The 17,647-nt window shown below is 42.8% G+C and overlaps 1 protein-coding gene across 1 annotated transcript; it reads right to left on the reverse strand.

Annotated features, from left to right (window-relative positions):
• Positions 1–10,427: 10,427 nt before the first annotated feature.
• Positions 10,428–16,604, reverse strand: LMOD2 (leiomodin 2). The gene is made up of 3 exons (XM_086886974.1): positions 16,226–16,604; positions 11,226–12,548; positions 10,428–10,876 (listed from the first exon to the last, which is right to left on the reverse strand). The coding sequence occupies exons 1-3, from the start codon at positions 16,496–16,498 to the stop codon at positions 10,850–10,852; spliced, it is 1,623 nt and encodes a 540-aa protein (XP_086743100.1). The 5' UTR covers positions 16,499–16,604; the 3' UTR covers positions 10,428–10,849.
• Between the last annotated feature and the right edge of the window lie 1,043 nt (positions 16,605–17,647).

Here is a 17,647-nt window from a genome sequence, read left to right on the forward strand (position 1 = left end):
TTTCCCTTAAAAGATTAGTTCAGCACACAATGTTCACAATGCAATTGCTTAATCATAACTACCCATCTCTAGCTACTGACTAGCAACAAAATAATTGCAGTTTGATTCAGATTTTGGGGGGTTCAGATCTTGAGGGGCTTGATACCACGACCACAAGGACACAACCCTTTACCTGAAGCACAGTGAGGGATATCAGTTGAGGTATTGTGTGATATATACTAGGAGAGAATATCCTTTATCAGTAGTGAGACATAAGATGAAAAGATGTCTTATCCTTTGTTTTGGTTCAGAGACGGTGGGAAGGAAAAAGCAGCTTGATGAAACTTTGATTCAGACTGTCTTCATGGATTAGGCTTGGGTTTTCTTACCTCAGGTACTTTCCTCTTCCATTATCCAAATAATGACAGATGAGGATTAAAGAGGAAAAGGTTGCACGGTGTCTTTTGACATAAAAATGTGGACTTAAGCAGACATGTGAGGAAAGGGTTGACACTGATGAGAGCCCCTGAGCCCAAGCTGATAACATTTGAATCACACTGGTTATGTCTCCGAGAGAGTTATTAAACAGACAAATGTTCCAAAGCAAACGAGAAAAAAATCAAGCCTCTTCCATGCAAAACACTGCAATGAAGGGAAGGGTCAGCAGAAGAAAATGGAAGGGATAGAGCATATTCCTCCATAATTATGAAAGTGGTAATTGGAGGAATGATGAGAGATATGGGAAGAAAAAAGAAAAACTGGCCACAGTCAAGCTTTTCTTGGTGCTGTACAGCATGGAGGCCAGGCTGGTGAGAAGGCCCTTCAAGTGAGAAGTCAGATCACTGGCAGGATGGTGCTCACCTCTGCCCCACTGCAAGGTGTTCTTCACACACTGCTTGGGGGAAAGGCAAGTAAAATCCTAGAGTCATAGAGCCTGAGCTGGAAGGGACCTTAAAGAGCATTTAGTTCCAACCCCCTGCCAATGGACAGGGACACCTTGCACTGGATCAGGTTTCTCAGAGCTCCATCCAAACTGGCCTTAAAGATTTCTAGGGATGAAGCATCTACAGATTCTCTAAGCAGCCTGTTCCTGTGTTTCACCACCCTTACACTAAAGAATCTCTTCCTAATTTCTAATCTTAACCTGCTGTCTTTCAGTTTGAAGCCATTCCCCTTGTCCCGTCACTGCCTGATCTAGAAAAGTCCCCTCCAGCCTTGTAGGCTCCCTTCAGGTACTGGAAGGCTGCAATTGGGTCACCCCAAAGCCGTTTTTTTCCTGTACAATCCCATTTCTCTTAGTCTTTTTACACAGGAAAAGTTCTCCATCCCTCTAATCAACTTGATGGCCTCCTCTGGATAGCTTCAAGGTACGTGTCCTTACTGTGCTGGGGTGTGGCATCTTTTCTTCCTCGTGTATTTGAATGCAGCCTTCCCCTCCGCAGCGCCCAAAAGCAGCGACCGTGAAGGGAATTCTGCCAGCCCTGCTTAGCTCCGTGTTTGTATTTTGAAGGATTATAGTATATCTGGTGTAAGAGGCAGGAGATGAGAGCAGAGCAAGAGCTTCTACAGAATTTCCAGACTAAATCCCTAATTTCACTTAGAAGCTAAGTGTAATTATGCAACTCCTGATTTGACTTCAGGTCATGCCCAGCTGATTTCAACTAAAACAGAGGTTCTGCTTTTAAAGTGTGGTATTCTGTGTCAGAAATAGCTACTCAAGCCCACTGCTTTCTTTTACATGCCAGGAAGGTCCCTGGAAATCTCCCATGACCTCAGGACAGCAGGCAGCATCTTTTGCTGACAAATACTGGGACAAGGTGAACACATGTGAATCTTCTTTTTACAGACCAGAACCAGCAAGAGAACTGAACGACCCTGCAGTTTTCCACCTCATGGCTTGTTGAAGAGCTGAGCAGTTTTACCATTTTTCCCAGAAGTAATGAACTGTCCAGAGTTCTTAATTTAAAATAAAATGAGACAGAGACCCTGAGTTTGCCCAAGATACACATTAACTTTGAATTTCAAAGAAAATATCCCTTAAACAAAACTACAGTCAAATTTAAAATCTTTTGAGACCACTGCTCCATTTGGAGGAGGGATTAAATATTTATCATCTTGGAAAGAAGCTGATTTGGAAAGCAGGTGTTTATACATTCATTGAAATATGGCAGAGTGAAGTTCAGGTCTTTGCTTTGAGCCATCTCAGGCATGTGAGGCAGAGCAAGTGATGGGAGAGCAGTCTTGAGTAATGCAGGTCCCCAGATGCGATGAGGACCCCGCATTCCCAGTTACTCAGCACCACATCTCCTCTGGTGTGGAATAAAGCTGAGGAGAAACACACTGCAGGGGGGAAAGCTGACAGCTCTAGAATCAGTCTGTAGGTGGGATCACAGCTGGCTGACGTGGGCCCTGAGGAGGGCTGTCTGAGCACCTAGTGCCCTCTGCACTGGACAGGTCTGCTCACCCTGCATTTAAGTAAGCGTTAGAATGAGACACAGCAAGTTGTAATATTGACATTCTGTACAGTCACTCACAGGCAAGGCCACTCATTGCCACTCTGAGGTGATACTGTCCAGTGGGAATGGTCCTCCATGTCCAGTGAGGTTGATATTAATGACTTTACTTTTCACCTAGGAAGATGATGAAGTACTAAATAAGACTTTCCAGTGGATATTGTTTAGGCAGACTAGGAACTCTATCTACTATGTATTTTTAAGAGCCAATTTAATTATGTTTGATGCTTTCTTGGAGCAAAGGCCAGTCTGGAGGAGCTTTTATGCTCTACAGACAGGAAGCTGACAAAATGTGCTCAGTTCCCTTGAGGTAACACCATGTCTTGTAGCAGGGAGCTGTCAGAGCAGGATTAGGGCTCAGGATTGTCTGACACCCAGCTGTGAGCTCAGGTCTCCATGTGACCTGTGGGATTCTTTGCAGTGGGAATTTGAGAGTGGCAGCCAGTGGCACGGTGGGGTTATTCAGGCTGCTCAGCTGTGCTGGGCTATCAATTATCAACATCTGTGGCTCTGTAGTCAGGGTACTGATCCAGAAAAATTGAATCCAAGCTAAATCCATGCTGCCCAATACTGTCCTCCCTCAGCTCCTAGCTAGAGGTTCCCAGCATCTCCTTTGCACCAGCAACACAGCTCTGAAACTGCAGTGAGAGGTCTAAGGAAGAAAACTCGAAGAGTCTTCCTTTATGTTGGTTGATTTTATTTTTTTTTTCTGCAGTGTACATCCAGAGCTGCAAAATTGTCCTGGAGCTGCACCAGCTGGTGTTGCACCTAAAATCCAACTACTGGTATATTTGGAGTGATTGGATCTCAAACTGATTTTAGTCACTTTAAACTATAGCAGAGACTGACAAGTTTAGCTCATGACTGGTTAGACAGAAGATAATCCTGGCATGGAATGACATAAATCTTGTAACAAGGGCTTGTAACACACCCAAGCCCATGCTAAACTGGGATAAAAGGCAGGAGTATTTTCCTTGTCTGGGTGCTGCCTGTGCAGTCACAAACCTCCTGGACTGGTGCTCCTGTCCCACCTCTCGCAATACGGGCAGAGTTTGTTTGTACCTGCCCGTCCTCCACAGCTGAGACTGACCTGCCACAGTCCAGGCACACTTGGTGAGGAGGAAAACAAAGGCCTGGAATTTGGCAGAAGTGATTAAGAGCACATGAAACCTGAGCACTGTTGCCTTCCAACTTGTTTGTGAAACACAGCAACACATGCATGGGTTGCAGATTTAGAGAGCAGAAAGCTGAGACCGAGCAACAGGGGTGACCCCACACTGTGTACACATAAACACTTCCTCCAGGTGCCTGCAAAATTCACTGCTTTAACTGTAGCTCAGTGACAGCCCTCAAGAACACTCATGAATGTAATAATTAAAAAATAAACCTATAGCTCCAAAGGATTCTTGCAAAAAAAAAAACAAACAAAAAACTGGAGAGAAAAGTCCAGGATATACTTAGTCCTTCATGGGTGGATTGACCTCATGCTCTCAGGAGAAAGGCATAATGGGCTGCAGAAGGAATTTACCTATAGAATTGAAACTTCAAGTATGTCCTACACAAGAAAAATAATCTCATGCATGGAGGCTATACTAGTCTGGTAAAATGTCTTTTAGGCCACTCCTGGGAATAATCCTAAATTTATCCTCCTCAGATTGCATAAGCATTTCTGACTATCAGTTCCTTAGCTGCTCATTTCTTAAGGGAGGAAGTCTTCCTTTTCACAGCCATTCTTTCATAGCCAGGTGACTCCTGTCCTCATGGCTTGCCTCATCTGCATTTGCAAAATTTCCTGCATTAGATCATGGGCTGTGCTTCTCTCACCATTTAGAAATACACCATTTAGAAATACGAAGTTATATTCCACCAGTCAAATATATTCCTGTTAGCAAAAATAAAAATAAAATAAATATAGTAATAATGAATCCAATAGCACTTGATGCCTGAGGGTCTGGGAGCACACTTCAGTCTGTGTGACCATAGCCTTGCAGTACTGTGAGATGGATCAGTACTGATCTCTCCAAGGCAAAGTAGAGCCATAACAAATTTAAAAATATACCCCAGAGTACACAAACAGCCCATACCCCTCAGTCTTGGCTTTGAGATACATGTCTGGGCTCTTACCAGACACTCAGTAAGATTTTTTACCATGACTGTATTTTATTAAAAGAAAAGCGTCTTTCTCTGTGTTATAGTTCTGTAGAAAATAACCCATTTTTTTTGCCATTAAAAAAGCTTTATAAAATTAATATATATTTGAAGCTGAAAGTAGTCAAAGGTTACAGATAGAAATAAATACATTCATCAGATAGACTGTTTCCTCGCTTTCCACAATGACAGAATTTGTTCATATCTCCATTTTTCCTTTGGACTGATCCATCCTTTTCACACAGAACAGTTACATTTGGATCTGATAGTTCCCCAGCTACCCTGCAGCCCATGCATGACAGTTGCCCTATTTTTCCACTATCTACACAGAAAGAAAGCCCTCAGCTGTTGTGCTCTCTCTCACTGCAATTCTCTCCTTTGCCTCCCAGTTTCAGCACAAGATTGCATCCCCCCAGCAGACCCAACACCACCATGGACCTCCAGCCCATGCTGCCCTTGCAGGACAGCCCTGGCAAGGCAGGGAGCAGTGTGGAGCTGGGGCAATTGGTCAGTCTGTGCTGGGAGCTACCTCATCCTTACCAATCACCCACTTTGTCCAGATGTACACCTTCACTCTGCCTACCCAAGCTGTGACAGCACCCTTTGTCCCTAATCCTCTCTGGCTCCAGCTCCTGGCAGCTCAGGGTCAGGCTGAGGGCTGAGAAGCTCAAGACCCAGCCAAGAGGCAGGGTATTGAGGTGTTCTCCCTTGATAATGGTGTTTTCTGAGTAAAAAAAACTCTTCAACATGAGTCCTCTGTACTTCTCAGAGCAAGAGAACTGTCATATAAAATAAAATTACTAAAATACTGCAAAAATCACAGTCCCAAACAGAAACTTCATTGAGTGTCTAACTTGAAACACTGTGAGTGGGCAGATATTTCACATGTGTGAAAAGAAAAATATCTCATGCTACTTAAATAAAAGGGGCCATGAAAAATCACCAGGTGATTCTAAAGAGCATCTTCACCATCATACAGGTACACAATTTTTTTTTAAGCAAGGCTTTTTTTCCTGGGTGCAGTATTTCTCTTTATGTGTGTAGCACAATTATTACTATCCTATTTAAGAACTTAAAAATCAAGTAATTGAACTGGCAAGTCAAAGTAAACTTGTTTTATAACTTTAGCAGAATGAATCTAAAAATTAATTCTGTCATAAGTGCAGTGTTGGACAAACAGATCTGACAGAATCAGAGAGTGTACATGCAGTGCTGGGCTTATCAATATGTGAATCAAATTCTACTCCCTCTCGTAAATTATTAGTTTCCTGCTGGCATCAAGTGTGGATGATATTAATCCAGAATCTAGTAGAAGACTTCCATTTCCATGTGATAGACTTTGTCTAAAGTTACATCTCACTGACATGGATTTGAAAATAGACCATCTTACTACAAATTGTAGGATATTTTTACAACTTTCAGTACTATTCCAGGTTGCAGATCCTGTGGAGTTATCACATCTAAGAGCATTAATTTAATAATGGCAGGGCTTCTGTGTTACCACTTTCAAGCTTCTGCTTCTGAAAACACTGAACCATAGAAGCTTGTTTTCATAAACTTCTTGCATTATTTTAACAGTAAGAATTTCCCCATTCTTTTTCAATGGGAAGGCTGTTCCAAGCACCTTCTTGTTCTAAGAGTTTGGATATATCTTCTAATTTCTGATCCAAATGCAGTCATGCACAGTTTCTGGGTTTTTTTTCTACTGCTAACTATGTCCCGTAGCTCTTTCCACATTGCAGTATTTATAGACATGAGCAGAAATCCCTTTGAGCCTTTGTTTGGCTAGATTGATCCAACCACCTGTTCTCATCTCTCTCACAGGACAGTTCTTCAGTTCCCCAATTATCTCAGCCATTTTCTGTCTCTCTTCCAATTCAAAACAATTTTTCCTGGCTGGTAGTTACTGATATTGTACACACCCTTCCAGATGCTGTTTCACTTGGGCCTGCACCTGTGAAAACAGTGTTTGGAGCTACCTCTCCCCTTACATCCAGCATGGCAAGTACCCCCTTCGTGGCTAACTCACCGTGGTCATTGGTGCCACTCTCTGAACAGCCTGCAGACAAGTCCTCTCTATTTTGGGTGTGGAGCTGCTCTGCCTTAATCATTGCTTCCACTGAACTGATGGACTTCTGAGAAAGATATACAAGTGGTGGCGTGGAAGTCTGCAGTACTCCCAGCTTCTGCTGAGTTCTGCAAGAGTTATAACTGTGTTGTGCTACCATGTGGGCAACAGAGAGGCCTTGGCTACAGCTTCCCACTCCTCTCTGCCTCACAGCCTCTCAGGACATCCATTCTCCCACCATGCCATGCAGGGACTGTCCCACACCAGCTCTTCTGGCTCCCCACCTGTGTGCAGCACAGACTTGGCCTCCAGAAATGCATGTGGCTTCACCTGGCAGGAGCCCCCATGGCCACCTGCCCTGTTTGGTGGGAAGGTGTCACCTCTGCAGGGTGGTTGGACCAGCACCTTTGCCCTCAGCCAAGCCCTAGAAAGGTGGGTTACTCTCCAGAGCATCAACAGTGGACTCAGAAGGAGGCAGCAAAACTTCCAGAAGACATAAAAATAAAATTTCTTGCTCTTTTATGAGCTCCTTTTATTTCTATAATTTCAGACACTTCTCTAGGTGGTGAGGCATGAACTAAAGGGCCACATACTGGATTTACAGGTAACAGTCAGGCTCTGGTATGTGGTTCTTTCAAAGGTCAGCTTTTTTATAGAATCACAGAATCCTTAAGGTCGGAAAAAACCTCTAAGATCATTGAGTCTAACCCTTAACCCAGTACAGCCAGATTCACCTCTAAACCACGTCTCTAAGCACCACACCTATACATTTTCTGAACACTTCCAGGGACACTTCCACAGCTTCCTTGGGCATCCTATTCTAGGACTTGATCACGTTTTGCTGAAGAAATTTTTTTAAATAACCAGTTTAAACTTCCCCTGTTAAAATTTGATGGCATTTCTTGTTCTGTCACTTTTTATCCGGGAGAGGAGACTGACGCCCATCTGGCTTCAGCCTTCTCTCAGGTAGTTACAGAGAGCAACAAGGTCTCCCTTTTCTCCATGCTGAGCACACACAGCTACCCAGACACTCCTCATATGAGTCACTCTCTAGACCCTTCACCAGCTCTGTTGTCCTTCTCTGGACATGTTCCAGCCCCTCAATGTCTTTTCTTTCGGCACACAGGATTCGAGGTGCGGCCTCACGTTGCTGAGTTGTCCCGTGTTCCACATGGAAATGTAAATGATGGATTTTGATGTGTTTGTTTTTCTGACTGGCCCCCCACTGCAGGAGCCTCATGAGTCCAAATGAGGAGCATGCCTGCATCCTGAGGCTCCTGTGTCCAACAACTCTGATGGGAGCATAGCACAGGGTGTGCAGGAGCTGACCCCAGGACACCTTTCCTGCAGGTCAAGCAAGAGGCAGTCAGGCCTCCAGCAGAGATCACTCGTCTCCCTGTGATCAAAAAGAAGTGAACTGAGCTTACAGGCAGGACCTGGACCCTGGGGAAATGGCCCAGGGGTGTCTGTTCCCAAGGCAGCTCTTGGCTCCTGCTAAACCATATGAATGGTTTATGAATGAACCATATTACTGTCCAGGAAGGCAGCACAGTAGCTCCCAGAGGGGTTGGCATGCTTGTGATACAGTGTTTGCCTGCCTGTTTGAATGGAAAAGAAATTGCTTCTTGGACACATCTGTGAGGGAGCTCAGCAGCGCTGGCAGCAGAGCTGACACCCCAGAGGGGAGGGGACTGGCTTTCCTTTCAGTGGGGCATCAAAACCTTAACAAGGTATTTGGGGGTGCCTCGTGGCTCTGCAAATAAGAGCCATGCCTTGAAATGTCTCCAAGGGAAACTGCTGTGGAATGTATGTAGGCAGAAGGTAATTGCCCAGATTAGACTTTGGCTAAGGCACAGGACTTGACACTTGGTGAGGGAGTGTGCTGCAGGAGCTTTGATAACTGCTCGAGGCTGCTGCTTCCTGACTGCACACCAGCTGGGAGCAGGGCTCACACCTGCGAGGGCTGATGGCCACCTGACAGCCCCCACAGGCAGTATCTCCACACAAAGCCTCATAGGAGCTGTGCCCATTGTCCTCTCCTTCTGCAAAAGGGTAATTCCAACTGCTCTCACCAACCTGAAAAATGAATTCTACCCTCTTCCTTTCTTCTAGGCTTTTTATTCTTCCACATTTTTCTCTTCTCTCGTCTGCCACTTTCAAGTATTCATTTTCTTCTTTATTGTCTCCTTTTTCTGTGTAATTTTTCACCTCTCATACAGACAGTTTCCTCACTTGTCACTCTACTTCTTTCCTCAAAAGTATGGTATTGTTTTTAAAAAACATTTACTTGTCCAAATCCTCTCCATCATGCTTTCCATGAGTTCCCTCATTGCTTTCTGTTTTGCCTTGCAGCTGCTTAGCTGCTTTTGCCATTTGATTAAACATCCAGGATGTTTCTCATCCTTCCCAAGTTTCTGGGGCCACAGGTCTACACCTGAATGTGGTCTGCATTCCAGTATTGCTTCCATCCTCAGAAGATCCCAAGCCCCAGCTTACATTTGGTCATGGGAGATTGACCATAGGTTGATTTTTATGTTATAGGAGCCTATGCAATTATAAAGGCAGCTAAAGACCAATTGTACATATTTCCTGTAATACTGGATCTAGAAATACTCTTAAGTTGTTGTGATACTGAGCAGGAAGAAAATTGTTGGAAAGTGTTTCAGTTATAAATTGCTTTTGGTATGTTTTGGTCAATAAATACAAAAGAAAAAGGTGTCTTCACTGTTTCCTTGCCATGGCAGTAACATTTCTGACAATTCATTAGAAGACCCCCCTCTCCATTAGGCTTAATTTCCCTCCAGTAATTTGTTCCTATTTCTGGGAAAATCTGTCTCATTAATATTTGTAGGTACAAGCTTACCCATATTTTTTCAGTGCCACTACTGGGTAACCCTAAGTAATTCTCTTTGATGTGGCTTTATATAAAGAAATACTAATTCTGTTATTTATCATTGCAATGAGCAAACTAATACTTAGTAGTGTTTCTGAACATATCCCTTCTCACCTTTCAACATCTTGGCCACTACTCAGTTTTCTTCAGGTTATCACTGCCTTCACAGTAGCTGAAGCACCAAGAACCATAACTAATTTGACAGAGGGAGATGCCTAGTGCTACATGAAGAAGGGCTATTTGTGCCATTGCCTGCGATGTGATACCTCCAGTCGTTCATCTCCAAGAGATGTTGGCTCTGCTTCCTCTGTATCATACTGACAGTTCACACCCTGCATGTTGTTCAGCTGATACTGTTGGAAAGCCTTTTTCCACCTGCACGGTAGGCTGCTTTTCAAGTTCCTCTGACTGGATGTCTGCACTGGGGTTAGTTCTGATTACCAACAGCACTTGTACTGAATGGATCTCACTTGAATAAATCTGCTGCATCCTTAACATATTGACATTAAATATCAGCCTGTAAGTCAAGGTGAACTACAGCTCTAGTCATCTCCCAGTTCTTTAGGCCAAGATTCAGGACCTGGTGTGCAACACTGGTGACCTGACACAACCCATAGCTTAGTTTTAGTGGTATATAGCTTTATAAACCATTTTTTATAATGCAAATATGAAACTGCACTAATGTGGGCTCAGATACTATCCCCCTCACAGGCTCAGGTGCAGCTGAGAAAGATATCAGGTTCTTTCCCATGAGACTTCCCAAATGCTCATGAACTTGGTGCAATCATCTGGTGGGTTTTCACTCACAGAAATCCAGGACTATGTGTCTGCTTGAAAGCTTCAAACCACATTTATTGTAAATTAATGGAAAAAAAAAAAAAAGAAAAAAAAGAAAAAGAAGAAACCACAGGCTGGTAAACTATTACATCTCAGCGTAAAGAACTTGTCCAGTGATGTGCAATCGGATATTCGGATATTGACAAGAATATCTAAATAAGCAACAACTTCTCAATATAAATCTCATTAAATAAAAAAGAAAATTATTTCCATATTTACAGATTACAATGTAAGTGGATCATTAAAGCATTATTTTATATTTAGCAGGTTTATTTCTTTGAAATAAAAGAGAAATGGCTTGCATCTAAGAGTGTACTTTGGAAGCAGCTTTCTAGACAGTCTGTTACCACCAGTGAAAGGACAAGCAGCCTCCCCTCGATCACTGCTCTGCTTCTCCTGTCACCCAGGCTTTCACCGAAGGGCTTCTGGTACCTCCACCTATGAAACAGTGGTAGGAAGGACATTCATTACATTTGCTGTACACTCTAGATGGAAAAATACCTGAAACTGCTGCCAGACATACTGCCAAGAGCTCTGTGCTACACATCATCTCCCACAAGACTGAGCCTGGGAAAGTACCCCACTTGCTGTTAAAATCACAGTCAGACAGAAATCACTGCACTGAGAAAGGCCAAATCAGAGGGAAGTCTCCTCCCAAGTGCTTTATTATGCTCACATTTCTAAGATTTTTTTTTTTTTTTTTTTTTAAACTAAGTGTACTAAAATTAACTGCACTTGTGCTATATTTGGACCACAATCAGTTACTGAACTAGGATCTCTCACTTACCCGCCTTAATTGCCTTATGCTGCTTGCCCGAATTGCTTCCATGAGGTTGTCATGGAGAGACCTTTGTGGGGTGGATGGCCGCGTGGAGGGTCGTGAACCTTCCTCTGATTTTCTGTCTGAGACTGATTTTAAAGAATCTTTAATTTCTTTCAATATGCTGTTCTCATGTTTTCTGCTTTTTTTGCCTTTTTTCTTTTTCTGTCCATTATGTAAGGCTTTTTTTGAGCTTTCTTGCTGTTTGATGACTTCAGCTATATTCCTGGTAGGTGCCTTCTTCTCTGGAACAACTGGAAGAGGGGGAGGAGGAGGGGGAGGTGGGGGCGAGGGGGGAAGGGGAGGTGGGGGTGCAGGTGCTGAAGGCTGACATTTCACTGGCAGTGCTTTCTTAGGGAGCTTTGGGGAAGACCACGGTGAGCTTCTAGGCGACACATAAGGTGAGGACCGAGGTGTCCCCTTCTGCAAAACTTTGGTCTTCGGACTGACAGCTCCATCACAACCTGACTCTTGTTGCCGCTGCTCCTGCATACGCTTTTGCCTTTGTTTATCCATATTTCTTGTCAGGATACTTGTCATGCTCATTCTTGGGCCAGCAAGGTCAAAGTGGTACCCCAGCTTTACCAGGGTGGTGTTCTCTTTCAACAGTTTGACTATGTCCATTTCCACCTGGCTGCCCATGATGTGCCTCTGATTGTGGAACCGCAGTTCTGTTAGAACCTTGTTATGCTGCAAAGCTCTCATGATGGCCAGCACACCTTTGCCTGTGATAAAATTTGACTCAATATTCAGACTAGTTATATGCTGATTAACCTTTAACATACCAGCAATAGCTATTGCCACGTTGTCATCAGCATGGGTGTTAGCCAAGCTGAATGACTTAACCACCGTGTTGTCCCTCAGGGCTTGAGAAAATTGTATAAGCATCTGTGAAGTGATGTTTTCAATGTTGTTCAGATTGACCTCTGTGGTGTCAGGGTCATTGCTCCTAACTTTTTCCAAAGCATCTTCAATAACTGTTGGATTTCCACAAGGATGGATGGCACTGCTTTTTAAGCTCCGATTATCACTGTCTTTTCCATCATGGCCATTGAGGAAGTTTTCATTGTCCTTTGCACCATTACACTTTTTGTGTCTGATGTGGTCAGAACGCCTGCCAGCTGCAGCATTTTGCTCTTCCTCATGCTCATCATCACTCTCAGCTTCATCTTCCTCTTCATCTTCTTCATCATCCTCTTCGGTATATGCCTCCTCAGACACTTCACTATTGCTTTCTGTGAAACATTCTTCTTGAAGTTCTTCTGAATTGTCTTCCTCTTGCTCAGAATCCTGAACAGGAATGTAGGTGTGGGTGTTAAACATGATTGAAGTAATGTAACTACTGCCTTTTAGCACAGGAACAATTATACTGACACTGTGTAAGTTAACATTGAAAGCTAAAAACAAACAGATACAGTTAGGAGAACAGAAAATGTTTCATTTAACACCTTTTTAACATTATTTCTTTTACATTCTTTAGAAAATGCTCAGCAAAAATTGCAACCACTTTACCAGTGTCAGTGATTTCTGCCAAGAGAAAACTTGATACAAGGTATTATGACACGGACATACTTCAGGTTTTCTATGTGTTGGCATGTCTACAAGGGGATATAATTTGGATCCTTGACAGCAGAAACATAAGACAACAATTTCAGAATGAACATGAGCAACAAGCTTCTTCATTTCAGGAGGATTAGACATCTCAGACTCCCTTAAATATGTTAGTATATCTAAAAAATTAAAGGTTGCCATGATTTAAAATACAAATAATGTCTGCATGTGTAGTCTTGTATACCAGCATGCAAAACAATACAGAATCACAGAAGTCATGTCAAAAATTCTTTGGATGTACTGCATGGGCTGTACATACTAATAAACTATTTGTGATGAAAGGATTGAGATGCACTCCCACAGGTAACATGTAATCACATGTCAATAACCCCTGAATTTCTTTGTGTTTGTAAAGAGCTAAGCTGGTGCTCACCACCAGCTGTCACAGGTCAGCTGCCAGACTGTGAATTGTTATAACTCATTGCCTACAGAGCCAATGCACAGTTTTCCTGAAACACAAGGTTCTTTTAGTGTGCTTGGTGGGTACGAGGAAGGCAAATTTGGAACTATGCCCTAAAGCCCTGCTTGCTGCTTTTAGCAGTTATGGTGGCAAAAGAGAGCACTCTGCAGAGGAGCAGGAAAAGGAAAGCCTTACTTTCCACATGGAGACTCCAGTAGTGTGATGGGGATCTATGGGGCATGACAGAATCCAGAATCAACAACCAGCCTTAAACCTCTTGCTCAAAAAGACCTTCCATGTTGTGTTTTGTCTACTGGAAAAACTGTATGTATGTATTTTTCTTTACATGATTAATTATAATTTTTCTGTATGCACTAGTTTAGCAATATTCATGTTTTAATCTCTGTAAAATACTGGAGTGCATTTTCCAAAATAAGTACACTCTGCAGAGACACAGTGATTCTGTTTCTGGAAAACAAAAGCGTTACTAACAGGACAGCCTATTTTTAGACAACCTGTGCAATTTTAGTTATCTGGTTCTGAAAATAGAAAATAGAAAATAGAAAACTGTTAAAATGCATGGTACTGCTGTTCCAGAATTTTCAGTACAATTCTGTTCTGGGATATATGCAAAAAATATGCTAATTGTAATGTTTGCAGAACTGTGACTCTTAATGGAACAGATCATTGAGCTGTTTCTGCCTGATATTCCTGAGCAGTCAGTACCTGGGGGTCTTGCAGGGTCTGATTGCATTGGCCTGCACACAGAGATCTTGTAGGACCCAGCCCCACTGCTTCTCCTGTAGAGCATGTGCAGCAACGCCCTTATGCTGAGAGATATTGTGCTACCTATAGGCTTATTATGGGATCAAGATTTATATCTGTATCTTCTATATATGTGTAGGGCTTTAAGGCCTGAAAACACCAGGTGTCCAAAATCCTGTCTTCACAGCTTTGGTTTTATATCTTGAGGAATATATGCTACAGATGAGCAGAAGGAGGTGCCTTTAAATTATTTTATTGATATGTGTAGTGTTGCTAGATTAATAAAACCATTTTTGAGTGGCATTTCTGAGGTCCAAGGCAGAATTTCGTTGTCTGTCATGTACATTGTCTGGTGTCATAATAATCTGCATGATAATTTTGAAACTTAATACAGAGATGTATTCTTACTGTGGCAGCACTGTGGTACAGGACTGCTGCAGGCAGCCTGTAGGATTTCACCTTACTTTGTGGGAATTTAATGAAAAGTTAGGACTAAGAGAGTCAATGTAGAGGTAAATATCCCTGGAGGACAAGTTACTCACCCTAAAAGGCTATCTGCAAGTTGTTTGCCTTTTGGACCAGCTGATCTGTCACCACTAACTATAGAAGGAGCATGAATAACCATCTTAGATAAAGGTGAATAATTTCCAGACAGTTATCAGCATATCAACCTTTTCTTATTTAAGAATGCATTTAGGAAGATTTTTCTCAGATCAAAAAGCATAGAGTCTTTTGCCAGGACTTGGAGGTTTAGCCACTACCCATCATTAATGCTGTGTATACATGGAAAAAGGAAAAAAAAATAACAAAGATCCTGCCATTGTACAAGATAATGAACTAGACCTGTTCAGCAGGTTTTTTAGAACTGCCCAGGTTTCAAGTTCCAGGCTGGAAATAAACATTAATCTTGCCATTTACTCTCTAGGACTGACAAACAGGGAGTGAAGTCGATGTCTGCAAGCTGATACTAATGGTCTGATGACAGCTACTGGTCTGTGCACTTGCTTGCAAAGACCTTATACCACCATTCACGAACAAGAGAAAATACTTACATGTAAAAACATCCTGGATATTGCAGGGTAATTTAATCCATCTGACTTTCCTCTAGGAGGATATTTTATCTAATGTATAAACTGAAATTACTACTTTGCAAATGAAATTAGCTCCCAAATCAGGACTGTTAGAGGTTCTGAGTTCAGTTTTGCTGTCTTTGCCTTTGTTGAATTACTTTCTCCTTAAACATGGGAAAATGTGTCCCTATGAACAGAGTAAGAGCTTGGTATGAAGCAGTGCTTAAAAATTACTAAGTCCCACTTTGTTTTGAAATTACATGGAGCCATCATGAAAATAGAAGTTGCTTTTTGGTTGGGCTCAGTCTCACATACACTTTTAGCACAGATCAGGAGTGCCAATGTGGACATCAGCTGGGACTTAGAGTGCTCACTGCTTGCCAAAACTGAGCCCTTCACTCCTGCCCAGCTGTACTGTTCATTTGCAGTTCAGGAAATGGCTTTTATTACTAACATTTTTATTTCGGGAGATGAGTCGCCTAACAAACACTATTGGTTGTTTTTTTTGGGAATGCAGTTAAATGGTTTGACTGATGACTCTATCCCAGGCCACATTTTAAATAATGTACAACTGCCCTCTGACAACAGTTGTCAGAAGACTGCTGAACCATGCCAAGGATCCTCAGCAGGAACAAAGCAACACAAGCTGCTTTCTTCCAGCGAGCACAAAGCCTGGCATCCGCTTACTCAACTTCTGACATAACATGTAGTCAAAATTATCTTCCTTACATGCTTCTCAGCAGTCAGTACTGGCTGTTTTTTAAGGAAAGGAAAAGGCAGTTTTTATAGCTTTCTTAAAAAATCAAATGCTATCCAAAAGCCCACATCTCTACCTATTAATATTTTTTAACAAGCCCTTTAATTTTTTTCCTATTTTAATCACTAATTATAGTTTTTATGGCACTTTCCTCTGTTCTGAGCTGAGCCCTTAAGGTACCTCCAGAGAGAGCAAAAACTCTCTGAGCTAATATTCAGTGCTTTAGCAGGCATAGAGGTATGGCTAACAATGTTCTTAAAAATACTACAAGAGACTGAAAAGAAATTAAATCAGTCAGTGAGATCATGCCAATGAAGAAAAAAACAAATACCTATAGGAAACAGCAAATGCCTCAGCACCTTACCTTCTCACATGCACCCAGCCTCTCTTTTTCTAGGAGTTTCTTGGTCTCCCTCTCCCAGTAGGCCATCAGCGCTTCCCGGCTGAAAGTCCCTGTTGGTGTTTTCTCTGTCAGGCTCTTCTGCCGCTGGCCCACTGGAAGGTTACGGTCGGGCTCTATGTCCTCTAGCTCCCGCTCCAGCTCCTTCAGCTCCTCTTCAGTGAGGGAAGCGAGGAGCTCATCTTCATCAATGTCTTCATATTTACTGAGCTCTCTTCTATACCCAAAGGTAGACATGGTCCTGCTTGGTCAGGCTGGTACAAAGCTAAAGTGACCGGGCATTCAAGAAGGCGAGCAAGCACAGCAAGCAAGCCGTGTCTCCTGTGGTCAGCAACTGTTTCCCTGCATAGCCAGAGGCACCCTTTTAAGAGTAATCATTGGGGGCTTACGACAATGCAGGAAGGGATGAAAGCATGCTCCGTTTTAAGCATCAGACGTCAGCTAGACATCTGAACAGCAAGAATGTCCCAACACTAATGTTTGCAAGTCCCTTAAAGAGGGGGATTATTGACACACTGGCCATGGCCATATTTAGAACAGGCAGCTAGTGGGAGAATACCAGCCTTGCAGACGGGGGGGCGGCACCAAATAAAACCCCGGGTGCACTTACACCGGCATCATGTCCAAATTGCAGTAGGGAAAGAACAATGAAAATCCATTTAATCCTGAGCTCTCACAGTGGCTGGAAATAAAACACCCTTGCTGTTGTTCAGTGGACTTCCTCTCACTCTCACAGTTTTCTGGTGAAAGGCTGTTATCCCACCAAGGTGTTTGCAGGCAGTGGAAAGGCAGCCAAGGGGAAGAGGTGAGCGTGCAGGCAGCTGTGGGGAGCACTGCTCCTGCAGTGTCACATGTTGCCTGTAATAAATCACACAACTGAATTTTTTGTTAATTCCCTTATTTTTTCTAGGACTATTGGAGTGAGAATCAGCTGGACATGTCCATTTGAACACCTGTGAGGTTTTTTTTTCACGTGGAGAATTGTGCGCTGCTGGGGAGAACAGACAGAGTCACCCAGAGATTTAAGGGTAACAAGCCCTGGGTGGGCAGGGGGCTGTGCCTTCATCACTTCTGACAGGCCAGGCAGCTGAAGGCCTCTAGTGGATATTCTTTTAAGGGCTGTTGCTCGCTGCCACTGACTGTGTGAATGTGCAGCTGGAGAGTGCCCTTCAATTCTTTATTCAAAATGCATAGCTACATTATAGTTTCTGCTAATAGATGATATATTATTCCGATATTACTTTTATTGACAGGCATCTTTCAATAAGAAGAATTACAAAAAGAAAGATTAAACTTTGTAATGTTTATTGTTTGTTTTTCTGATGTTGGGGTTTTTTTTGTTTGTTTTTTTTTCTATTAGCAGTGACTGATGGTGAACTAGCAACA

This window comes from Cyanistes caeruleus, chromosome 4, assembly GCF_971803275.1.
Source record: "Cyanistes caeruleus chromosome 4, bCyaCae1.hap1.1, whole genome shotgun sequence".
NCBI lineage: Eukaryota > Metazoa > Chordata > Aves > Passeriformes > Paridae > Cyanistes > Cyanistes caeruleus.